The 26565-nt window shown below is 43.3% G+C and overlaps 1 protein-coding gene across 2 annotated transcripts; it reads left to right on the top strand.

Moving 5' to 3' along the window:
* The first annotated feature begins 6786 nt into the window (after positions 1 to 6786).
* On the top strand, positions 6787 to 22617 carry slc35f4 (solute carrier family 35 member F4). 2 transcript variants are annotated; one of them, XM_068706951.1, is made up of 7 exons: positions 6787 to 7151; positions 19768 to 20068; positions 20313 to 20532; positions 20616 to 20741; positions 20825 to 21017; positions 21269 to 21358; positions 21907 to 22617. In XM_068706951.1, the coding sequence occupies exons 1-7, from the start codon at positions 6923 to 6925 to the stop codon at positions 22146 to 22148; spliced, it is 1401 nt and encodes a 466-aa protein (XP_068563052.1). In that variant the 5' UTR covers positions 6787 to 6922; the 3' UTR covers positions 22149 to 22617. The 2 variants fall into 2 exon arrangements, with proteins under 2 accessions (XP_068563052.1, XP_068563053.1); XM_068706952.1 differs by having other exon boundaries at positions 7063 to 7225.
* Positions 22618 to 26565: the final 3948 nt, after the last annotated feature.

The following is a 26565-nucleotide window of genomic DNA, read 5'->3' as shown; positions in this document are numbered from 1 at the left end:
AGGATGTGTATAATAACTGTGTTCCTGAGAACAAGATGCACACACGGGATGAATTAATCATGCTTTTACTAGAACAAAGCTTCAGAAAATATGAATCCTACAGTCAGCTATAGTCAAACAATTATGGAATTAGCAACACTAAAATGTAACAAACCATTTTTCTGCAAAATAACAATGACTTTACATAATTTCTGCATTGCAGTCACATTGTACGTATAATATAATGATGTGTTATGACACTAGTGTTTCAGTAGGAAGGCGTGTATTACAAGCTGTTACACAAACATACATGCAGTTTAATCTGCAGAACATAAAAGAAAGGATACATGAGACCGTGTCTCATAAAATGACAAAGAAATGAATGAATAAAACTCTTGAGATTCAGTAGTGTGACGTGAAAATTGAAGCCTGGCATGGTATTATTCATTAAAGTTAATGAGATGACACGTGGTAATGGCTGCATTCACTTTGAGTTCATTTTAATTTTTAATGTTCAGTTTGTGTTTTAAAGAAAAAAATGATAATGGCTTGAATTAGAGAGAGAGAGAGAGAGAGAGAGAGAGAGAGAGAGAGAGAGAGAGACCTTGAGCTGAGGAGGAGAGGGGCATTGTGGGTGATGCTCAAGGGTGCTGCACATGGTCAGAGGGGATGAGGATCAATATCTCCTCCAGCAAATGATTGGAAACACCCACGCTGACGAGATGTGAAACGTTGGTTAGTTAATGATCATAAAACAAGTTGCACATCAAGAGCTTAGCCATTATTCTCGGGTAGAAAATCATAGAAATAGTCTGACGTTTTGGGAAATACACTAATTTGCTTTCTTGCCAAGAGTTAGATGAGAAGATTGATACCGCTCTCATGGTTTGTACTGTAAATATAAAGCTGCTGCCAGCAGCCGGTTACTCTTCACGAAGCCTGAAAACACAGTGAACATTGAATTTAAAAATGCATACGTCTATGATTAGTGCAAATGAATGCAGTTGAGAGAAACATCACACAAGATAGTTTCCCTTTGATGGACCTTCTGTAATGTGCAGCTCCCGGTTGCGAATGATTACATCCGTAAGATAATATTATGTCCAAAATAAGAGCAAAACGGGTCATGTTGTCTGGTTGTATGGCACCAAAAGGCTGTTTTGTAACAATGTTTGCTGACTTGCACTTTCTAACAACACATATTCCTACAGCCAGGGGCTCTGTGTGTTTGAGGAACCATAAAGAACCAGAGCTCAATAAATCAGAGTGGAAATCGTGTAACTACCGCTGCTGGGAGGAATTCAGCCACGTGCCTCCAGTACCTGGCCCTGTGCGCTGCAGCCACAGGAGACACATCTGCTGGAACAACGGCACCATTCTTCACGAAGACAAAGAGAAGAGACTTTCCAAATCACTTCATATATAAATATCCCGGTCGATACACGTCTCAAACTTGGTTTCCCCGTGTTAGCAGGTCATCGGAGTTCAACGGGTTTGACTGAGAATCGACCCTCAGGGCTGATAACCCTCCTGTATCAGATTTACTTAATGAGCAGAGGGCAGAGTCGCTTTCGGCTGGAAGTTCAATGGGACTATTAGTCTGCCTGTGGAGCAGAAGAGGGACACCCATCGCTATCGTCAACTCCACTGCGATGGAGCTGATCTACGCTTCAACTTTACTCCGTGATTGTCTGTCGACTTCTCTGTCGAACCACTTCTGGGGCTGATGTCCCTCTGATCCTGATCTGTGGACGCTCCATCATCAAGTCACTATTTCAATTAGTTCAATGCTTTGGTTTATGACCGGATACCTGACAACTATACAGCATTCCCATCAGCCTCAGCTGTTCTGTGTGTTGCTGAATGTTAGCATGCCCACACGCTAAAGTAAGATCAAACATGATACCTGCTAAACATTACTTGTTAACGTTGCCATTGTGAGCGTGTTAGCATGTTGACGTTAGCAGCATGTTGCCTTGTGGAGCCGCCATTGCTGTAGTTTAGACTCAAAGTTGCTAAAAGGGAATTGTTGTACCATGTTCTCACAGGCCAGTCTTTACAAAAGTCGTAAATTATGGTTTCATAAAGGGTTGCAAATCATGTAGCCATTCATAGGAGCTATCGGGTTGCCAGGTTGTGGAAAGGAAATCCATTTATTAACCGCTTCGTGTTGCTGCAGACTTAATAATGAAACTCTACATTAATGATTTATAAACATTTATAGCTGCAGGTTGGCTGTTTTATTAGAAAGTGAGAAACGCATGAACATTTATTAACGGAGAATTATTTATTTATTAATACGCGTTAAACTTAACAACCCTTAGAAATAGTAAATAGTGGCACCAGACATTCTATTGTAACTGACAACATTGTTCAGCTCACATGTGTGTTTGTTTACTATCATGTAGTCGGCAGATGCAATCTGTTGGACAGCATCTGTTACAATAAACATCCTGCAATAATCTGAATTCAGAGCGGGTGAGAGTGAGACAGCCCCTCAGCTGATATCGATGTGAACGTTACCAACAATCCCGCCCGGTCAGTCAGACTAAACACCTCATTGTCCCTGCCGCTGGTGTCGTCCAGCCTTTGCTCCTCAGCCCCCCCCCTCCTCACACTGGCAGCCTAATCCATCATCCTGACTGCAGTCGGGAGGGATGGAGCATGCCGAAAAGCTCAGAAGAGGGATTTAATTTTGTTATCTCCAGAGACCATAAATCTCCAGCAGTCGCCTCCTCCCAGATTCTGCAGGTGAGATCAAGTTAAAATTCACCCAGAGGAACACAGCTTTTATGTCCACTTTTTACCAAAGGAGAACAGGAACGCCCTGCATCGCTGTGATGTGATTAAAACACACGGGATAACACAAGGGATGTGTAGATATCAAGTAGAAAAATATAGCAGTATGATGCATATGTGTGCGAGGCCTCTGTGGTATTTTCTGCTTTGAGCCACAGAGGTCATTTTCACCAGGATTTAAAGTATTGTGCGATCCTTAGATGATCCCAAGGATTTATGGTATCGTCACATATTAAATACATTATCTGGTTAACTAACAGTATTCTGTAAACAAATGCCTCAGGGTGGAGAGCCTCACTGTAGTGTTCAGTCAGTTGGATTGGTATATTGATTGTTCTTTGACTATATATATATATATATATATTCCATAAGGTCAAAAGTTAAGTGCCTTCTCATGTACAAGCAATATGTTTAAAACATATTGCAATATCCATTTTGCTGGCGTGCCTCCCTGCGTCGCCTGTTAGCCGAACAATAAATCACGTGTTTGTGTTTTACAATGCATGGCCACATGTGAAGATGCTGACCTTCAGTAAGATGGATACCTGGACAGTTGCTTATGAAACGTTCATGTGCAAAACACGTCCAGTTAGGTACGTGATATCCAGGCTAATTGCCTGCTGGGTCTGTTGTACATGTACATGTGACAGTAGTGACTCGCAGCACAGTCGGTAGCGTATGCTGCACATGCGGTATTTAAACGTCTTCCGCTGAAAGCACGTTCAAACCTGCCATGAAACATAGCAGAGAGAGAATTGGCATGACGGAGACGCCAAGATCAGCAGATCGTCTATTTAAAAAAAAAAATGCAGCCTGGTTATTTGATATTTTATTCATACTCGGATTGGCATCCTTAAAAGAGAGCCAGCGGGCTCATTCGCCAATCGCCTCCTCGAGGCAAATCAACTTTTGTTGCTGAAGAGAGACAAAGAGGAAACCTTATAGGCCGCTCGGCGCTCAGTGAGACTTCACGAGCACGGGGACTGTTTTTCTTTGCGCGGAGACAACAAAGAAAGGTCATGTGAGGCTTTAAAAGGACATTATGATATTTCATCTTGTGCACAGCCACAATGAACAAAGAGAGAAAGTAATATCAACGCTCTGCTGTTGTGCAAGAGAACAGCCTCTGTTGTAAGAAGAGGAATATCTATTTAGTCTGGCATGATCAAACATTCTCCGCCTGAAGATTTGATTATTCGTCCTGTAAATCTGCTCTGGTAGGATTAAAGCATTCCTAATTTTGCTCACATTCCTTTCCCTCTCTCTTAATTACAGCCAAACATTACCACAAAAGACCCGTTGATCAAAGTTATACAATGTTTACCACGCTTGACCTTTGCAGGCCAACAAGCCATGCAGCCACAGTTGAGTTCACTATATTCACAAACAGAACCTCTCTCTCTCTCTCTCTCTCTCTCTCTCTCTCTCTCTCTCTCTCTCTCTCTCTCTCTCTCAGCTGCACGAGCCAGGTTATCTTTAGTGCGCATTGAATATTTATACAGCAGGTGGCTGGGGAGTCGGTCACTGATCTCTAAGGTGACTTGCTGAGTCTCTGTGGGGGGGGGGGGGGGGGGTGCTGGTGCGCTGGGGTTGGCCTGGGATGAAGTCACATGGGACATATTGTCTCCTCAGTGTGTCCTTTTATTCCACTTAGGCAAAGTATAGGGTTCAATGCCTATCACAAGCAAGAGTCAATGAGGTACGAGAGTGAGGCAGTGACTTGTGGTCAAACTGTCATTTGATTTATCTCCCAAAAAAAAAAAATACATCACATCTCAGCATCAGAAAAATCAGAAGCAGCATCTAAAAATAGAAGCCACACTCTTTGCTCACGCTAACTGAACAAGCTGCACAGAATAAACACAGCTGTGCAGCGACAGCAAGGCTGCTTGTCTCACCACAAGTGGAACAGATAATAGGAAATGTTTAAGGATGTAATGAACACGATAATAGGCTCAGACTCGGAGGTTCATTCTCCTGAAATAGAGGAGGTTAGAGGAGAGGAAGGTGAAACAATGTTCCGTGAATGCTAATCGCGCTGTCTGAAACCTCATTCCATCCTCACGACTGGGGGACAATAAGAAATGATATTAAAGAAGATACGAGAAGCCTCCTCTCGTGACCGCTTTTCAGATATTCGCTCCGAGGATTGAAGGATTCCTGTGGAGATCACTCGGCGGCGATGCCTGCACTATATGCCTGCAGTTGCACACAGTGCCTGCACTTGCATTGTCACAGCTCATGCATAAACGGTCTTCTTAATGTTGGTTACAGCTGCAAAGAGTTTTAATGAGCCCACCACCGTCAGAGAGCAATTTTCCCTTTCTTTTTGTTAAAGCATTTCTAGCTGAACATAATAACTTAGACGAGTACCTTATGACAGAAAACCACCACCATGCATTGTAATGCAGCTGTTTGCGTTTTGTATTGCATAAACTATACAGAATTGTAAAGAACCACAACAAAAGTAGGCGATTGAAGAAAACTTCTTTTTTTTTTGGACTGTATAGCGGCACAAACTTGTAAGAAAGTGTCCAATAATAAATTAGCAATTCTCAAAAAGCGTTGAGAAACTTTCTGGGCATTGGCATTTCATTGTTTGTAGCCACAAAGCTGTCCCTGAACTGAACGTGTGAGATAAGTGCTTTGGAGCTCAAACAAAAACTGAAACAAAAGAACATGAGGTGGAGATTGGTTTAGTAAGTAAGAGAGGGGGAGGAAGCACTTCTGGAGTCCAAGGGCATCATAAACCCAAGCATGTGTCTGCACAACAATGCCAACAGGGGCGCAAATTCTCCACACGCTGGGAATCGATTTCACACAGAGAGTGGAGGACTTGGAAAAGAGGCGTATCGGAGAGGCACTGAAATACTGCATCTTGTGTTATTGGATTTGGAGCCCAGTTTTCTGAATTTTTCTTTTTTTTTTTTGCGCAGCATCTGCAAGCTGGGGGATCCAGTCAAGTGGAGCTTTTGCAAGCCAGCCAGAAAACCTGTGGCCAAGGAAAAAAGAGAGGAAAGAGGAAAGGGGATTGTTCTGGGTTTAACTTTAGAATCAAATTCATGTTATGATACGCCTTTGAAAATTATAAGAAAAAAAAACTTTAGTTATGGCATAAAATATTGTGCACAAACTTCAATAGCTGTAAACTTTTATATTATACTTACAGGAAGAGTAACGCAAATAAAAAATAACACTCACGAGGGGAGTCAATAGCTGTAAGCCAGCGTGTGAGACAAACCTGAGCCACCTTTGTTTCTCAAAAGCACATCCATTTTTTTTATTGTGATCAGCAAATGGAAACATCACAGAGGGGCCGAGAAAAGAGCAGGCCACAAATATCAGAGACCAGGAAGAGAAGCAGTGAATGGATGCTGAAAATACATTCGTGGTGATCATGTTGGATATTTTTGTGGGGGGGGGGGGGGAGGTTAAATGAAGAGCTTATTGAATCTTTGAGCTAAAAATAAAGTGTTGTCTGCGTAGATCTAAGTGTGCGGATATCTGTTTGTTTCCTAAAAACAGCTGCAGACAATGCGGCTTATTTTAGACTAATAACTTCCGGTGGGTTTATTTTGAGAGACAAAAAGAGAGAGAAGATGTTTTTAGATCAATAAAGAAGCAAATCTCAATCCCCCAAACCAAATATTACAGGAATATCACAGTGAAACCAAAGTCACCTGCGTGTATATCAATATTAAAGTAATATAGTGGTAGATTAAAACACCACCTAGCTGTCTCAATGAACACAGAAGACAATATAGAATATGATACATACATGAACATGACCATAAGTGATTCATTATAAAAACCACAGCGACATTATTTCACAGAGACATTTCATCACGCCATAAAGATTTTAGTTTTCAGAAACTTGCAATTAATGTTGGCTCCTGACAACAGCCACGTTTTTGAATTCAAAGCATGCGATAGTAGCGACACGCCCCCTAGTGTTTGGTGTCTGCCAGACTCGTGTGAGTGTGATAACCTTGCTCTGCGTCCGGGAGCCTCACTGAAGGAATGTGCATGTGGATTCGGATGTCCTCCTCTTGTTGCGTGCTGTCGATGCTGCCCCGAGGGTCCCTCGCATGGTGATCAGGGCTCATCCCCGCTCCCGTCTGATCTCTGTCCGCTCGGACCTACAATGATAAGCACCGAGAGTGTTTTGGAGAGTGGAGACCAGCCTTGCATCCGGCTGGAGCCCCTGATAAACACGCACTTGCCGGAAAAGGCGACGCCGACCGGTGGCAGCTGCGCTGTCTTAACGGACGGCAGCTCCAAAGTGACAGCCAACGGGCTGCACGACATAGAAGACCGGATTCTGAGGATCACCGGCTACTACGGCTACAACCCGGGATACTCCAGTCATAGAAGTGAGTGCAAAGAAAACAAAGTACACTGATGGCCTCGTCGGGGGATGCGACGATTTCACGCCTGTCTTTCCCAGGTGCGCGATGGCGTAAATTAAAGACAACATATTTTTTGTTATGAGAATGTTATGATAGAAATAAATAGACTATGTGTATCAGTGGGTTTTATTCTTACACAGAAAACAAACAATGCAGTCTGTGCCAGAAGAAACAATGCACGCATCTTCTTATCTTTATTTTAATTAGACATTTGCAAATTCCCCCTTTTCAAACTTAGCTAATTGGGTTTTAATTATGGCTGTTATTGAGCAACATGATGTCAATCATGCCACTCTGAGCTGGAGGCGGGGTGATGCTGGCCCATCCATCTCTGAGAGACAACATGAGAGAGAGAGAGAGAGAGAGAGAGAGAGAGAGAGAGAGAGAGAGAGAGAGAGAGACGAAACAAATCAGGCTGCGCAACTACAAAGTGTCATGCACTAATTTTCCAATTCAATCCGAATTGTCCACATCATGTTGCTGAACTCTGCAAACATTGACTTACATGGCAGCCTCGTATTGAATTCCAAAATGTTTAATTAAAACCATAAATTTTCCAAAATGACAAACACGGCAGCTCTTCCCGTGGTTGCGCGTGGATATTGCCAGCCGTCTCCTGACGTGCCTGAGATACAGCAGCGCCTCGATACTTTAAGCTTCTCCATCATTTCCATTTGTCAACGTGGTTTAGATTGGTGGAGCGATGCTCTGAATTCTGCTGACTCAAGAGACAATGGCTGTGATTGGAGAAGAGAGCCGACGGTGCACTTAGTTCGGGGGTGATCTTTGTACCTTGACCTCCAGGTCTGTTGAAGTATTGCCGGTGGGATTATAAGAAAGGAAAAGAACAAACATGGCAATCCTCTGTGCACAGCCTATCAGTGGTTTTACAAATGGCTTCATGGTAATGGAGCAAAGGGGTGTAGATCAGGATCTGTAGCATCACAGCAGGTACTCACCTCTGTATATTGACCTATTCATTATTATTTAAAGTAGGGCTGAACTGGTGCTTTTGTTGAACACATCTCCAAAGATAAGCTCCTTCCCTCTGGCTGTTATGTAAAAGTTTAACTACATCCATGACTTGGAGATACACCCCTGGAATAGAGATGCACTTGTAATGTTATGACGTTCCTACTCAGATCTAGTGCAGAACCCTAGCGCTCCGTGATGGAACCCATTACTCTGACTTGTTTTAAGTGTGAAAGGAAAAGTGATCCCGGAGATAGGGCGGTTTCAGCTGAGGCTCTTCTGGATGAGCTGAGAGCTCCTCGATGTTTTGTTGTTGTTTTTTTTTAGATGGAGGCTGAGGAAAAAGAAATGAGCCTGTCTCTCATTAACGGCCTCCTATCTATCAGAGGTGTCAGTTGCAGTAGATTAACCATGAATGCAATCAGGCACTTTCATTCGAGAATACATCTACTCGTCCAGATTTATCTATTGGAGGAATACCTGATTAACGAGGGTATACCCGGAACTTTAAATTGAAAACAGATTGAACAACTTTAACAGTTCAATGGCGTCTGATATTGAGCAACAAAAGAGCTTTGGCTCGGTTGTAAAGGTTTAAATGGCCTAAATGGTTGGTAAGATCTACAATGTGAATGTCAACATACACTATCAACAAAGGTGATATCCTGTGATGTCATTGTTCCCAATAGCACCCCAACGATAAGTCGATGAACAGATATTGTCATAAACAATTTTGATAAATTCCAAACATCCATTGGTTCAAAATTCTCAAGTGTGAAGATTTGCTGCTCTTTTTCGATACATATGATAGAAAACTGAACGTCTTTGGTTGTTTTTGGACAGTTGGTCTGACAAAACAAGACGTTTGAATATATGAATGAGAAAAAGAATAATGTAATACATGACTCAATAAATGGCAGTTACAGCTTTTTTGTTCCCAGGCTTCTGTCTCTCACCATCTCATGGCGTACTGTATCCTGAACCAGACGTGAATGACAGATGGGGTGTCGTCTGCGGGGTAATGTCAGGTATAAGGAGCAGGTGTGGATTGTAATAGCGTCCACACCGAGAATATAAAAGCCTGCGAGCGGAGGGGCTACTTCATCTGAGAGACATTTCCCATTTTCTCTGATGAAATATGCCATATGCAGATCCTTTCTCTATCTATCCATCAAACTGATTCTATGCATGCCAGAGTCAACAGAAGGTATTCCTCAGGGCAGCATACTTGTCACCATTTTTCCTGCTTGCACAGCTATTAAACATGCTGTTGCTGGCGCTGTCACTGTGAAGGCGTCTGGTTTTGTGCGCAGCCGTATTTTCCCCTTCAATGTATTTGATTCATTCTTAGAAACTAGCTTTCTGCCTGTCCCATTTCTTTGCTTTGTTTTGTTCACACATTTGTAAACCTTGAGTTGAAAATCACACATCCATTAATCTGCTAAATATCATTTTTTTTTCCACGAAGGGTAAGACAAAGGAGCCCTTAAATAGAACAGTGGGCTCACCCTGCCAAGCCTATGGGGTAATGATATATTTAGTACGATTCTGGTGCCAGTTTATTATTGACTCTTGCCATCTGCGTTGAATTAGAAGACGCCTCTGAGGGGGATTGTGGACTACATTTGGTGACAGGTTCTGGGCTGTAATGCATACAGTACAGTCATGATACAATACTGAACGTAAGAAGGTAAAAGTCATGCTTAATAAGCGAGGTGCTATATTTCCTAAAAGAAAAAAATGTCGTGAAATTGACTTTAAATCAGGAAAAAGAGAGGACAACATATTCTTACAAGCGCCCACTTGGCTTCTGCTGCAGCAAACAACAACGGTGTGTGCAGAAAATGCTTCCTCAGCATCCGCCAGCGAAACTATTACAATAATTTGCTGTGTACCGTGTTTTGAGTATAGCCAATTTAGAAAAGGGCAGGTCTGTAGCGCTATAGCACACATCCCCACTGTGTAAATATGTATGGTGCAGGAGAGATGACAGGTACTTGTAGTGGCAGTGCCACTCAGCACTGTGCCTGAGTTGTTCACCGCCGGCATCACAGCAAGACAACGACAACAGCAACAGCAACAGCAACAGCAACACACAGAGGCACTCAGAGGAACATTTTGAAGGATGGGTGTGAAAAGCAACCGTGTATCACAATGGGGTGTGTTGCTATGTCGATGTCAGGCTACAGAGAAAGTCTGCAGAGATATACAAAGAGAAATCCCATTCATGCCTGTGCTGATTGGTAATTCACTTTGTATTCTTGAAACCATTCATATCCAGCGTTAACAGCAGGTGAATTCACCGTCCTCCTCAGACATTCCCTGAAACATCCTGTATGTGCATGCACTTATTTTGGACTGTCCCGTTCCCATGCCTGCTCGCTCCGTGCTATTTATAACTAGCCTAGCGTCGAATGGGATATGAGCTTTGCCTGAATGACTCCTGGAGTGCTGTTAGTCTCACATGCTCCTGGGAATGAGCAAAAAGACCTAGAGTAATGGCTGCAATATTTTCTCCACGGGAGCTACAGAACCGCTGACCCGTGGGCCACTATGACACGGTGATATTGGTCATATGTTGTAGTTCTGCACATCAGGAGATTACTTCTTTTTTTGTTGTTTTGAAGTGAGCTGTTTTCTGTGAACCATGATGTAATGCTACATAATAGAAGGACACAATATGTGAAAGGTGTGTAATGGCCTCTCCATCATGCTGAGCACACCAGCAGTCTGACACTGCCCTCCTGTGGTCCGCAAACCTAACAACAGTAACGTCGGTACTCAGTACTCTTACTACCCGAACAGATCGATCTATTGTCATACAAAAGCTCAATGTGTTTGCAAAAGTCTAATTATCTTTAGATTCTGAAAAACCTAGTAATTGTATCGCACACGGTGACTTTAAATCGGCGATGTTTCGACATATATATCCACTTACCCACAGTGGTCTTTAGCCATTTAGATAGCTAGATGTTTTATTTGCATCTGTTCTGAGACGTGTATGCCTGAGATTTCTGCTGCTTCCCCATATAACCGGAATTAGACGTGTGGTGCTCAAAGAATTGAATGAAAAAATGTCATTTAAATAACTCAATGACAGCTTGTCTTAGCTGAATAACTAACCAGGCTATGTGGGCAACTGCACCCTGGCCCCAAGAGGAGATTTGATTAATTGGAAATGAATTAAAGAAATAGTAAAGTAAAGTAAAATAAATCCACTCAGACATGTCCTGCATTAGTCACCTAATCACAGTGCTGTGTGTGCGATGCACTTAATGGTAACTGGGTACAGAAATACAAAATAGGAGCCCAAATGTTCAAATGTTTAGTGTTAAAATGTTGGCCATATTGCTCAAAGAATTGTTTTGTTGCTGCTATTTACATTCCTCCTGATGCAAGTTCAAAAAAATGTCCAGGAAAAGCACAACTGTTTTTGTTCTGTGGGTTGTCATGTGTTTCTCGTGTAGGGCTACTACTGCCACTCGTTGTGCAACCCTGTGTTGCATAATGACAATAAATTATCCTTGAACCCATGAATAATTTATGGTTATGGCTGCATAAAGTACATTTTTTCTCTTCTTTCGGCTGCTAGTTCAGTGAGTTTTGAATCGTAGATTATTAAAATACCGTTGGAATCTATTTAATTTTTCGGTGTTGGAATATAGGTTAAAATGGTTATCAAGAGCTTGAGCTCCTTTTCCGTTATGTGGGAGTGCAGGATGAATATGTTGATATATGTAAAACATGTCCAAATCTGGTGTTTGTTGCAATGTGCAATCCACCATACTGATCACTAGATGTCCCCATTTTCTAACGACATTAAGTTGAGTTGATAACATGAAAACTAACAGTCAGGACCAGATCCGGGGTCTGTCCAGTCTTCTCTACAGCTAACATCAGCTGCGGATAACATTCAGCCTCTCGTCTCTCCTCCTCCTCCTCTTTTGCTCGTGGTCCTCGCTGAGATGTGATGAGTAAAAGAGATGGATCTGAAAACAAAGGAGCTCGTGCCGTAAACTGAGGAGCAGTGGTTCATCTAAATGACAAAAGAGCGGGAAAGTGCATCAATACACACACACACAAGGTGCACTGTTGCTATGGAGGTACTGAGAGAGGTTTGGGTACAATTGTGCTTTGATCTGTGATGCAACAGTACCATTGTGCTACATACACTCAGTTTCCTGTTTATTATTTACACCTAGCTGCTATGGAAGGTCGTGATGTTGGTTTTTTTTGTTTAAACTGTCTTACAGATGAATTAATTCAAACTAACGATCATTTACAGTAGTTGGCGGTGCTGTCATAGCGTTGTGCACAATTTGTGTTGTTTGATACGAGGCCACAAATCGATGAAGAGGCAGAAAAATTGAAATATAATCTTCTGGTATTGTCGGCTCCTGACGTGAAAGAATACAAACGAAACACACGAGTCAACTTGAGACATGTTGAGCTAAAGGCCTACTCCTAAAAACAATAGAACAATAATACAATAATATGGATAAATAGAGAAGGAACAAGCATTTTAAGTGAATTAGAAATTGAACCGCGGTCTCCTGTGGAACACGCGCTCCAGGTATTTCTCTTAATCTGATAGCGATTAGCATCCTGGGCTCTGCTGACTGGACGCTTTTCCTGTCCCCTCCCTGTCTAGCTGTTGGCTCCACTCATCAGCAGAGCTATTTTTAAGTTTAACCCTCCTTGTATCAGGGGATCCATACCCCCCCCCCACCCCCCACCCAGCTCATCCCCTGCTTACACCTGACCACCAAACATTTGTTTCAATGTTAATCAAGCCTCATTCTCACCACATCACTCCATGCGTTAGCTTTCCCAGAGAGTGTTGCTTTTTTTTTTTTTTTTTTTTTTTTTTTTTTTCTTCTCAAAGCATCCCCTCAATTTCTGTTATTCCCATGGTGTTACCGGAACGTGGCCCTGCGTCGCTTTCTATACAGCAATCAGCCGAACAAAAAACGGCGCTGTCTCTTCTCACAGCCTGAGGAATACACAGAGAAGTCCTCTGATCTGCTATGCTCTCTATGGAAGTGCCAGAAATTTGGCTGATGAGCATCGGAGAGACAGGAAGGGAGGGGGCTCATGGTGATGCTGATGTAATGACACAAAAGTGACAGTAAAATAGCACTCATTCAGTATTATTAACACCCCGATGTAGACACTTACCATATCGCATGTTCATATGAGTGCGTTCTCTATTTCAGGTCATAGCGCGACTGTTTCTGGCCTGGCTAGAATTGATTTTACCGGTGAGAGGGTAAGCATAGGTTATATTAAGATCATATTCCAGGCTGCGAGGCCTCATGTGTCGGAACTCATACACCAGGCACTGGTGTAGTGTTTGTGTGAGGGCACGAGTGGTGTTTAGGTCCATTAAACCTCCAGGCGGATAAACCACAGCTGGAGATAGAATGGCCGTAGGACTTTCCTTGAGATGGAAAATCCGGACCGCAGTCCCGAGGGTGAGTCACATGGCCCAGACTGACCCTCCTCGGGGCCACGGCTTTTGCTGATGAGAGGGTTTTCCCTTGACCGTGCAACAGTGATGGAAAAAAAAAATTAAATCTCAAATTGAAGTAGTGTCATCTCAATGTAAATATTTCATGTAAAAACACTCCGTTTACAGTAAACGTCCTGCTCAGATTTTTTAAATAACGGTGAAGAGGCACCAGTCAAAAGTGCATGTTGCAGGTGATTGAGATGCTATAGGTCCAACTATTTTTGGCTGGTTTAAAAACTAGCAATTCATCAAATATTACAAACCTAATGGACGTTTTGCTTGCACAAACTTCTCAAGCCCAGCCATCACAATAAAATAAAATACTGTAGTACAATATGTACCTCTTTAAACTAACGCTGTAAAGTCTCCCACAGTGAAAACAGTACAGCTCTGTACAATACAACAGTAAATGCTACTTCCTACCACTGCTGTAGAGAAAGCAAACGTGCACAAAAAGTATTAGATACTATAGTATAGAATTCCTTTGAAATGTAAGTTTGATCTCCTTTATGCCGTCTGGAAGATGGAAATATCATACGTGTTGCATATCATAGTAGTGTTGTGCAAATGTGTAATATTGGCACCATGTGGGCAGAGGCTCCCTTATCCATTAGAGCACTAGGATCACTTTAGTGGATGACAGAGGTTACATGTGATGGTTGTCTTTTACATGGCTCAACTGATTAATGTTGCAGCGGTGAACACAACAGGAGAGAGCTCTGCTAATAATCCGACCCTCAAGGAGGAGTGAAGAGCAGGAGATAGAAGAGATAGAGAGCCATTGGAAGACAGGGGACAAGAGTATATGGAGAGAGACAGGGAGGGAAGGAAGGAGAGGAGCCTGGTCAGGTAGAGAGGGGAGGAGGAGGAGGGAGGAAGGAAAGAAGGGGACAGCAGCTAACGCAGCATAATTAGCCCGGGGCTGCTTGGTTACCTTCCAAACAAAGCTGCTGATTTGTGGAGCAAAAGAAGAGGAGGGGAAAAAGCGAGCGAGACAGAGAGAGAGCGAGAGAGAAAAAAGGAGGGGGAGGATAGAAAGAGATGAGGGGGGTGATTGCGCCATGCCACACACACTTGAAGCTCAGTCTCCCTTGGAGACAGTGGCAGCGCTGGATCCCGGCATGACAGGGCAACAGTAGAGTCTCCACTTGACTGCACCTCCACTGAGCTATCTCCACTGAGCTGTGTCACTATCCAGACAGACAGACAGACAGACAGAGAGAGAGAAGAGAGAAAGAGAGAGTCAGAGCACCAGTGACAGTGAGATCGCTGGGCTGGAGAGGAACAGAGAGTCAGGACCGGAGTGCTGGGAAGAAGACAGAAGAGTTTGTACAGAGACCTGGGAGGAGAGGGGGGGAGGGGGAGGGGAGGGAGGGGAGGCAATCAAGAGCGTGAAGAAGAAACGGAGGAGTTAGGAGTCTGAGGATGCACGGCGCTCGCAGGAGGAGCTGCTGAGCGTGCAGCAGCAGCAGCAGCCCGGGCATACCTACTCTCACACACACACACACACACACACACACACACACATAAACACACACACGCTTCCCAAGGAAGGACAGTTTGTTGGGCCCCCAGTGGAGGATGAAGAAGCACTCAGCCCGAGTGGCTCCTCTCAGCTCGTACAGCACTCAGGTCCTGACCTGCCCCATCTCTGAAGGTAAACCGAAAAAAAACCCCAGAGAGACCGGGGACACCGTTTATACTAATCTCTGTCTATTCTCATGTGTAGGCGGTGTGTTAGCGTGAACTGAGTTAATTGCATCGTTAAGCTCATTTTTTTTGACAGCTTTTACAGTTGACGACATGTTATTTCCCATGAGGCATCGCATGTGCTGAAGTGTCATATAGAGTGTATGGGTATTGACGTGAAATAGTGGGACGCGAATGTGTTCTTCTTAAGTCAGCGGTGTGCTACATTTACTTTGAAGATGTGATATTATTTAAATTCAAATTTAGAGACCAGCTGCTGAACTGAACTATTTTTCCATCTGGACTTTTAGACCTCTAGATGGTGTAAAAAAAAAACACACATTTGTATCATTTCAGTTGCAGCAGCATCATATGTGTTTAGCTGCCCAGCACTGATGACAAATAAAACCAAACAGGTCCAAGTCAGCTGCTTTCACATCCGTTCATTCTGTTCACCTGTCCGTCCCGCTGAGCGTCCCTAAAAGCCTTGAACTTCACCTAAATCCCTCGACATTTTTTATTAGAGATATTAGAATCATCATAACCATGTCACATCTTCAGACCTAACTTAGATAAAGACTTGATGCTGTTTGTAAGCCGGCACAACGCTGCCGACGTGACTTTGTGTTGGATTCGGCGGGGGTCCATCCATCAGCGTCACGAGCAGGCGGTGTCAGTGTCGGGGATGAAACACAGAACGGAGTGATATGTGAGGATCCAGCAGCCTGCTGCGTCACACAGAGTAGATCGGCTCTGTGAATGGGGGCCAGCAGTGAGTGATCGTATGCAGCACTGTGGTTTCTGTAATGAAATGACGTTTTCCTCTTTTCCTTTAGCCATAATGAGCTCAACTATTCCATGTATGAATATTAACTTTTTTTTTTTCAAATTGTCAAGAGTTAAGTATAGTATTAGCTAGTGTTGAAGCCTACATATAGCCTTAAAAGTACAAATGATGCGTAAGCTTGATTGACAGAGGTGGAAATCTTAAACTCAAATGTAGTCACATACTTGTATATATTTACATTTATATATATTTTGATGTTGAGGCAATTATTCATACTTTTGATGTGCTGACTTTGTAACTAAAACCATTGGATTCTGAATCATCATCTTTATATCCCATAGTTCATAACTATGCACCAAATTACTTGGGACACAGTAATAAGTCTAAGTACTTTAAGTTCTAACGGCACCTTTTCTATTGAAATATTTCACCGCAACACTGTGCTGACGGGCATTATTGTTTCCTTTGCAACTTTTTAAGCAGCAATATTAGTCAGCAATACCTCTGCCTGTTATGAGAATACAATTTTGGCAACGAGAGATGCTTTCATGAGGCGGGGGAATAATAGAGTTATAATATTACTGCATCTTGGCACCAGATCAGCCTGTAGTGGCTTTTACCTCAGGACAGAAGAGCCCGTATGCAACACTAAAAGCTTTAGGTTTTTGTCGGTGCTATGAAACACGAACCATCTTGTCTGGTGGAAGAGGAGAGGCAGACATAGAGGGGAAAAAAAAATAATAAAAAAAAAAGCTGCTTCTCTCTCGCATAAATATCTGATCTGTTTTCTAGCAACCAACAAACGCATTAGGTTGATTAAGCATCCTCGCTGTGGCAGAATGTAATTAGACCAGATCCCTCGATGATCCCTTCAGAAAGTAAACTGTATCGGTGTTGAACATTCTGCTTTCACAGAATACTGTAGATCTGCTCCCAGCTGGGATGTACTGGACGGTGAAACATTTCATCAGAGAGTTTCAGTTTCAGGTAATAGTCACAGTCCGTCAAGAACCGGACTGGACTTAAAACGTTTTTTTACAAAGACTCATTGACAGTGGGAGTCATTAGTGTTACACTTCTGGGATGCTAAAGGGTTTCATTGTGACTTATTATATAGTTTGAAGGTTATTTTTGCCTCTTGCTTCAAACATGGTACTGGAAAATTTAGTTCTGCAGTTTGGCCAGACTGAAGTCCAGTGCTACACCGACCCAGAGACCACTGTACTCATGTACAGTTTTGAGGTGCTTGTACTTGACTTGAGTATTTCCATTTTATGCTACTTTATACTTCTGCTCAACTTCTTTTCATATTGTAGTTGTTATGCCACTACATCTGATGGACATAGTTTCTGGTAACTTTTTACATTAAGATTAAGATTATGGTGAACTTTTATGATACACATGAACTTTTCATATGGGTTTATTTGAATAATTTTTTGAGACCCACAGAGAATTTTCCAAAATCTCACAAAAACAAATGTATGTAGCAGATGTTTGTTTTTTCCTCTCTCCACCCACTATCATCTTCTGACGACCCCTCAGATTTATCTTTGACCATTTGGAGGCGGCCTGACGCCTCAGTTGTTAACCTCTGGACTGAACTGTGTATAAAGTCGTTAGTTTTCAGAGAATACTACTTATGCACTGGTACAATACATCAGCATTAGCAGCCTAACAATGTAAAATATTAAGGGACAATTTTCCATAGAACAAGTGCTATTACTTAATCAGTTAAATGCATGATTTTGACTTGCAATGGAGCATTTTTACACTGTAGTGTTGGCTCTTTTTTCTTAAGTAAAGGTTCTGACCACTGCGCTGACGGGACTCAAATCTGTGACTTCATATTCACCATTCTTTCCCGGGTGTAACAGTTACAGCCAGTATTAGCTTTAATACTCTTACTGGGTGCCGGCGATGATCTCATTCATTCATTAAACGTATAAAGTAAGCGTGGCAAGACTGCTGAGTTCTTTTATGAATGAAAGATGTGGCTCTAGAAAAAATACACTTATCGACTTTGTTTAAGGGTGGACAGACTGGAAAGGAAGTATCTCACCACTCTAAATGCTTTACACAGACAAACAAAGACTATATCAGATGCAGTAATAAGCGTCCCAGAGAGGCCGTGCTACTGTAGAGAGGAGACGCTGCGGGTACAAGTTCCAGTGCTTCTCAGGGCTCTAGTGTCTGTGGCCATGGTGGGAACGGCAGAGCTTCACGTGCTGAGCTAGCAGAGAGAGCACAGGCAAGCAAACATCCAGCACATGTCATCTTTTATTCCTGGCCCGGTGAAAATTGATCACACTGTCGAACATTAAAGAACGGATCTGAGCTCTCTCCGGAAATGCTCACACACACACACACACACACAGCACTTCACATATTATACAGCACTGTTTGAGGAAGCCATTCAGTCCCGCAGTCCATTAAGGCACTGGGCCAGATCAACCGTGCATCACTGGCATAGAATTAGATTAGAGTAAAATCCCATTTATTTGTCTATATTTGTGTCATTTTGGTGTTCTATGTCTGGGGAGACCGTACCTCTTTCCCTGTTACTTCATGTTCCAATATGTCACAAAGGCAACATTGCCATAGCAGTAAAGTACCAACAGTCCAAACAGGGGCTGCCAAGGTTGACATGACTTTCTTGTGGAATGTCATGTGGTTAGGTTTACTCTTGCTTTCTGGGCATCAGGTTTCTGTGCACACCTGACTACAATGCGTGTACGTGCTGCATCATGAGGTGTCAAAGCTATTTATGACATGCACAGCCACAATGCTAACCCAACGCATTTTTTTTTATCAAAGCCTTGCCTCATGCATCAGCGCCTTTACAGCAAAGACATGCAAACTGTGATAGTGATCACTAAGGCAGTTGATCAATAGACGCTTATGTGCTGGACCTCAGCCAGGGAGACAGAAGCTTCATCCTGCATGTACAGGAATACAAAGCATACAGAATGTGCAACGTTAGGCTAATATAAATGATTTAGGAACACGGTTGTAAGGCTGTACTGATGCAAATCTATGGCATCGGTCTTGGACATGAATGCTAAATGTAGGCATGCTAACATGGTCACAATGGCAATGCTAACATGCTGATGTTAAGCAAGTGTAATGTTTACATCTAAGTTTAGCACGTTAGCATTTGTCCAGCTCAGGCTGACATCATTAGTTTTTCATTGGACCATATTGGACTATTTGGAATTTAGACCTGCTGATTGTACTAGATGAAAAGTTAGGGATCATCAAACCCATTAGAACTCATGAGAGATATCGACATATTGAGATAATTCCCTCAAAACCATAAATGTGGACCTCGTGGTGACACTACAGGAAAAGTCAGGCGATCCCCATTGAGCTTCATCTTCTCGACCCCATGGATCCACAAATGGCTCTCAAAAAGTTGAACTGAAGTTAAAAATGTCAACCATGGTCAGGAGGATCACATGTATCTTCTGGGGGATCATGAATGCTGCGAGCATGGCTTAAAAAACATTGAGATCTTGTAATTAGAATCTAGATAGAGGCAAGATGTCAGTGGCAAATAGATTAATAGTTGAGGCTGCCATGGATTTTCTGTTATTGTCTCTTCTCCTATTGTCTCCCATCAGGAGAGGATGGTTCAGAGTCTCATGCAGAGACACCAGGCAGCGAGACCAGCGAAGAGAGCCAGTCCTATCAGACATGCACCAACACAGCTCTGAAGGTGCTGGGTGGTCTGCTGCTGGTGTTGTGTGTCTCCTCCTCCTGGGTGGGTACCACTCAGGTGGTTAAACTGACCTTCCAGTCGTTCTCCTGTCCCTTCTTCATCTCCTGGTTCAGCAGCAACTGGAACATCCTCTTCTTCCCCATCTACTACTCCGGACTGGTGGTTACCACACGGGAGAAGCAGACGCCCATACAGAAATTCAGGTAAACTGCAAACAGAATGATCCCTTCAATTCAGAATTGCTGCTCTTTGCACTCACCTGGAACACATTTTAAACCACCTGACTCTCCACGAGGAACCAGGCAACTAAGCAACCAACAGTTCCATCCTCAAAGCTTGGTCCTCACGATAGCAACACTAAAAGCCTGACAAACAAAGATGCTGTTCCAAGAGGAAAACAGGTTGACACACTAACTTTTCTTTTACACCTCTTGTTCCCTCAAACAGGGAGTGCAGCAAGCTCTTTGGGGAGGACGGGATGACTCTCAAGCTTTTCGTAAAGAGAACAGCACCCTTCTCAATCCTATGGACACTGACCAACTACCTGTATCTCATGGCCTTGAAGAAACTGACCGCCACTGATGTCTCTGCCCTCTACTGCTGCCACAAGGCTTTCGTCTTTCTCCTGTCCTGGATTGTTCTGAAGGACCGTTTCATGGGTGTTCGGGTCTGTATGAAAACACCAGCGATGATAATGAGATGCAAAGAATTGTTTCAATGCCACTGATGGCTCTGCGTCTCTATCTGCAGATTGTGGCAGCCATCATGGCCATCACAGGTATCGTGATGATGGCTTATGCTGACGGTTTCCAGAGTGATTCCTTTGTGGGCGTAGCACTAGCTGTGGGCTCCGCCTCCACATCAGCTCTCTACAAGGTTAGACCACGTCACGGTTTGAATCGCTTGTGCGATTGCCTTTGCGCTGACTTTAAATTAACAGCTGTCTCCTCATCATCCAGGTGCTGTTCAAGATGTTCTTGGGCAGTGCCAACATTGGAGAAGTGGCTCACTTCCTTTCCACCATGGGCTTCTTCAATCTCATCTTCATCTCCTGCGTGCCCCTCATCCTCTACTTTACCAAAGTAGAGCACTGGGGCTCACTGTCCTCGCTGCCCTGGGGTTACCTGTGTGGACTGGCAGGACTGTGGCTGGGTGAGAGTGCATAAGCATTCATGTAGAGAGTTTGATTTAAACCAAATGGGGACTCACGACTAAAAACGTTGCTCCCTATTACTACTAAAAAAACTCCACAAAGTACCTTGAATCGGTACCCTGTGGTTTGGTCTGTAATATAAATATGCCCGATACATTTTCTGTCTATCGACTAATTGATTAATTGACCAGTTGTACCGGTTCTAATTAAATTGCACTCCAATGTTTTCAACCTCTTTGGTGTCTTTTAGTGTTCAACATCCTGGTCCATGTTGGTGTGGTGCTGACGTACCCCATCCTCATCTCCATAGGGACACTGCTCAGTGTTCCGGGCAATGCGGGTATGGTTTGTTACTGATTATTATTTATTGTTTGTATATGATTGTGAAAATGAGAGTAAATAGCCCCACACACTGTGGCTTTTTTTTTTTTTTTTTGTTGTTGAGAGGTCAGCACTTTGGGCCTCTGTAGCAAACAGATTACGCAGCAAGTCTGCCTCTCTCATCCTGGAAACCCAATCATCAATGTGCTTCAACAGAACCTGCAACTATTCTCTCGCTGAGGGAGGATCAGGTTGCAAAGGCGACACTAAATGCCTGCAGACGAGTTATTTTCTTTAACCACGATGGGCCGTATGAAGGTCAGTGGGTTACGGCTACTCGTCCCAGGGCTCCGGACCGCAGAGACATAGAGGATAAAGTGGACGGCTTGTGCGGATTATGAGCTGCATTTGCTACACTCATCCCCTACAGCCGCAGAGTCTTGCGGTTTATCTTACTTTATGTAATTAATCTCAATTTGTTTTCGTTTCTCCCCCGCCCTCCCTCCCCTGTCCTGCTCTTCGGCTCTCTCTCTCTTTTTGTTCCCGTCTTTCTTTCACCCGCTGTAGCCGTAGATGTTCTGAAACACGAGGTGATCTTCAGCGTGGTGCGCCTGGCGGCCACCTGCATCATCTGCCTGGGCTTCTTGCTCCTGCTGCTGCCAGAGGAGTGGGACTCGGTCACTCTGCGTCTCCTGGCCACCATCGCAGACAAGAAGTCGGAGGAACATGGCGAGGAGCTAACGGAGTCCAGCGTCCAGACTCGAAGCCGCAGTCGAGCAAACGGCACTGTCTCCATTCCCTTGGCGTGACGCGGCTGAGCTCCGCTAGTAGCCTCTGGTAACCGGTCTTAAAGTCCTGTCTGCTCATGTTCCTCCATTGCCCACCCAGGGGGTGCGGCGGGATGTTCGGTTCCACATGGACTCTCTATCAGGAAGACTCTGGAGATGCACCTCTGTCTCCAGCACTTCACTACAGGAGGGGGAAAAGGACAACATTCATGGATTTTGCTCATTGAAAAGGTGGAAAGTGTTATTTACTTTCTTACAATACTTGCCACGCTCCGTCCTGTTCCTCGCACGTACCCAAAGCAAGAGCTGACTGGCCTCCCCTGACCTGCTCTGTGGACTGTATTCTGTGAATATAAATATTGGCAGGGCCAATTTGGCTCAATCTTATGTGTATTTATGATATTTATTTAGAGTTGTATCAATAAGAGTATTATTTTAAGTCTTATTGATTAGTATTATATAAAAGAATGGCAATTATACTATGCGTGATGTACAGGCTCTTTTGGTTTCATAATAAAAGACTTAAAACTCACATTAGCAGTGTGTTACTTTGTTTACCCGATGACCATGAATGTGGCTGATTCCTTTTTTTTCTGACAATATATTGAAACAAAAAAAATTAGACCGTATAAGAGTCAAACTATTGTTTCAAAAATATACCTTGTACTTGTATCAAGACCAGATATTTTTAGCGGAACTAAGCGGCGAGGTTCATACAATAATAGTAATCTGTTAAGTGCATTGCATTGATTTGGCAGCGATGACTTCTCCTCATCGTAATAAATTATGCAATGCTTTTCTGCGCTGCACTTAGCTGTCACTTACTGACACACATACACACCCATGCACTGTAAACTGAAGACGATTGAGAGTGATTGTTTCTACTATTATTTATCCTCTTTCACATATTCAGTAAAAAAAAAAAAAGCCCATGGGATATTTTTTTTACCTGTAAACTAGCACAACACGGTGATAGGCACTCGTCAAAATGACTTATAGTGTCTCATAACATGGTGGCATTTACATTCTAGTTCATATAGTGCTATTGAGATGATGAGGTGTCAGAGGACAATAATTTCTCAGTCTTTCAACGTCCCTCTTTGTCACACACACACACACACACACACACACACACACACACACACACACACACACACACACACACACACACACACACACACACACACACACACACACACTCCCAAGAGTGTAACAACACAGCGGCTCTATGGTTGCTGGAGTGCAGTCAGCGGGTTGAAGCCTCTAATGAAGCATTTGCTGAGGTGACACTTTCAGCTTAGCAACCGCGGTGGCATTTTAACATATTACAATAAATGAGCTACCGTAGAAGAAGCGGAGGAATGTGTAATGTTCAAATCTTAACTTCATGATGCAGTAGGTCTGCTGGATGCTGATAAGCAAGGGCCCCACACACACACACACACACACACACACACACACACACACACACACACACACACACACACACACACACACACACACACACACATACCTCTGAAGCGTGAAGTGAGCTCTGAGGCAGACTGGCACGCAGACTTCCTGCCCCTGGTACGTAGCATTGAAGACTTGCTCAACACAGAGAGCAGGATTCTGCTAGCAAGATAGGGCAACACCCGACTGTAGGTCGAAAAGCTTGCAAGTTGATCAGCCAAATAGCCAGATGCTTTCAACATACTATACTATGAATTTTTATGACATACTGTAATATGACTTTTTCAACATACTCTACTATGACTTTTTATGACATACTCTATGACTTTTCAATAACTTTTTTTAGCATACTATCCCAGGGTTTTTTTGTCAACTTTTTTCGACATGATATTTTTAAAGAATTTATTCATGAATTTGTTTCTCCATACTTTACTATGACTTTCTTCAACTTAACTTTACTTCTTGACATAAAGGCATAGTATAGTCCGTCTACAAAAGTCGGAAAAAATGTCATACTATAGTATGACTTTTTTGTGACTTTGTCAGAAAAAGTCATAAAAAAGTCATAGTTTAGTATATCGAAAAAAGTTCTAAAAAAATCGTGGTATAGTATGTGGAAAAAAGTCCTTGCAAAGTTTGTAGAAAAAAAATCGTAAAAAAGTCCTAGTATAGTATGTCAAAAAAAAAGGCAGAGTATAGTATTTTGACAAAAGTCAAAGTTTTTGACTGACAGAAATTGTGAGAAGGAAGAATATACAGAATATACAGAATATACAGGGGATCACCAAAGTCAGTAAGATGCATCCTACTGGGACGATGATTGTCTGCACTACATTTGACCACAATCCATCCAAAAGTTCTGAGATATTTCAGTTTGGACCAACCGACCAAACACATACTAACTACCCCAACAAAGAAAAACGGAAGTCTCATTTTTAAGCTCTAGCGGTGATATGAAGTAACGTATTGCATGTAAAGGGCTGATCAAATCTGGGCACCTGACATGCAGCCTAATGACCCCCCCCCCCCCCCCGTGGTTTTCTGAGTACTCATGAAGCAACATTTTCCTGTCAGTCAACAATTTCCCAAAGAACCCGTCTCTCTCCTCGCCCCTCTGTGCAGGGAAATAACAGGTTCCTTCAAGCATTAACTTATGAGTTACAAAGTAACCTGTGGGGAGAGTTGCCATAGAAACCTAGCTCATTACAATGATGGCAAGTATGATGGCAGAGATGAAGTGCACACCTACTTTCTTTTCTCAACCACTACCAGAAGTGTTTCGTTTGTACTTTGGCTCCAGACGGAGATGCTTCAGGACAAACATTAAGCTCGCCAGCAGGGGAGACGTGAAGACCACCAGTGGACCTACAAAGACAGAACCTACATGTCTGATGAGACGGCCGTAAAAAAAAGGTGGGAGTACGTGTAAAAAATTAACATTAAACTTGTGGAAAGATGAACTAAGTTTTTCATACCTCAAAGTTGAATTTAGTATTTTTGACGGCAGTCGGACGGAGTGTGAGACAATGGGCTCCACAGGCTCCAGACCCAGGCTGCGTAAAGTAGCTCCATGTGATAGCCTGCAAGAAGAGGGGGCACAACTCCAACCACAGTGGACCCTCCCTGCTCTGCCAGTCACCGTGGAGCAGCCGGCAGGACTTTTGGGACAAAGGAAGACAATCTTACCTCCACTGAGACAAGAAATAACCCTTTCCACACTCTCAGGTTAGTACGTCTCCTGGCTCCAATTATGAAATCACATTCAGGCTTTTATTATTGTTTACAGACCATTCTGTGTTGCGATACTGATTCTGATTCTGTATAACGGTGTTGGCATGTGTGTGCTGTAAAGAACCATACGCTGCAGGAAACATCCCACCAAAGCAAAGTAACAATTCAAGCATCATTCACTCCCATCCACCCCGAAGACCCCAGGTTAGCATGGGCAAAATCAGCTGCCTAATATAGTTTTATTAACTATAACGGGCTATTCCTGTTGTCTGATTCATGTGAGAAGTTTCTCATCGGTTCAATCCCATGCAGGCAGGCATAACTCTGCATTATTGTTCCTGACTGGTTGTGAGTTGTACCCAGACATGCCATCATTATCTTTCCTCAGACACTGCCACCGCTGGCCCTTCAAATTGGCCGCACAAGCACTGCCAATCAAATTGCCATGGTAATAATAATAATAAAAAAAAAAAAGAAACACATCGCTGCTGCTGACTGTCCCAGCGTCACCCGACCCCATGCCATCTCATAACCCGATAAGGAATTTGCTGTTTGTCGTATAGAGCAGGGACTGCAGAGATGGGGGTGTCCACCTGTGTTCTACAGTCGGCCTGACAGGACACTCTGGCTCCGGCAGAATGATTCAGGTAAAGCTTCATGACAAAGCACGGAAGAGCTGAAGTGCATCTATAACATAAATAATTCAGATCGTGCATTTTTATATTGAGGCAAAATTAAAGTGTGCAGCCGTGCTTGTGAGAGATGGGTGGGTGGGGGGGGTGGGGGGGGGGGGGGGGGAGAGAAAGAGGGAGAAGAGAGAGAAAGACAGCTGTGAGCTGTGAGTGTGGGTTCTTCCAGTCCCAGTGGATCTGATTAAAGTGTTGGTGGAGTGGAAAGTAGGGTGGTCTACAGCCATGACTGGCCCTCAATGGGATCTATTCTCAGGGTACAGGGAACAGAACCCCCCCCCCCCCCCCCCCACTATTACACACACACAGTCTTGGAGACAAACAACAGTATAGTCTTGACAGTAACATGAATGCTTTGCTTTGAAATTACGTCAGTCCATAGGTGTTGTGAAATAGTAATAATAAACGACATATTTCCCTCTGAAATGTAGTGAAGTAGAAGTAAAAAAGTAGCATAATATAGAAACACTCAAGTGAAGTACAAGCTGTGGTGCCTAAAAATTGTACCAAGTGGACTTTCCACCACTGGCTTCTTGACTGTGGTCTTTCCAGGGAGGATTCCTGGA

This window comes from Cebidichthys violaceus, unplaced genomic scaffold, assembly GCF_023349555.1.
Source record: "Cebidichthys violaceus isolate CVI_PGR_0920_01 unplaced genomic scaffold, fCebVio1.0.p SCAF_126, whole genome shotgun sequence".
NCBI lineage: Eukaryota > Metazoa > Chordata > Actinopteri > Perciformes > Stichaeidae > Cebidichthys > Cebidichthys violaceus.
The sequence above is the reverse complement of the archived record's forward strand: the minus strand, read 5'-3'. Positions and strand labels throughout refer to the sequence as shown.

Bases quoted from the DNA above. Each gene is read 5' to 3' on its own strand.
- slc35f4 (XM_068706951.1), top strand. From the start codon at position 6,923: ATGATAAGCACCGAGAGTGTTTTGGAGAGTGGAGACCAGCCTTGCATC. The intron at 7,152-19,767 runs GTGAGTGCAAAG...GTCTCCCATCAG, and splicing joins GGGATACTCCAGTCATAGAA to GAGAGGATGGTTCAGAGTCT. The intron at 21,018-21,268 runs GTGAGAGTGCAT...GGTGTCTTTTAG, and splicing joins ACTGGCAGGACTGTGGCTGG to TGTTCAACATCCTGGTCCAT.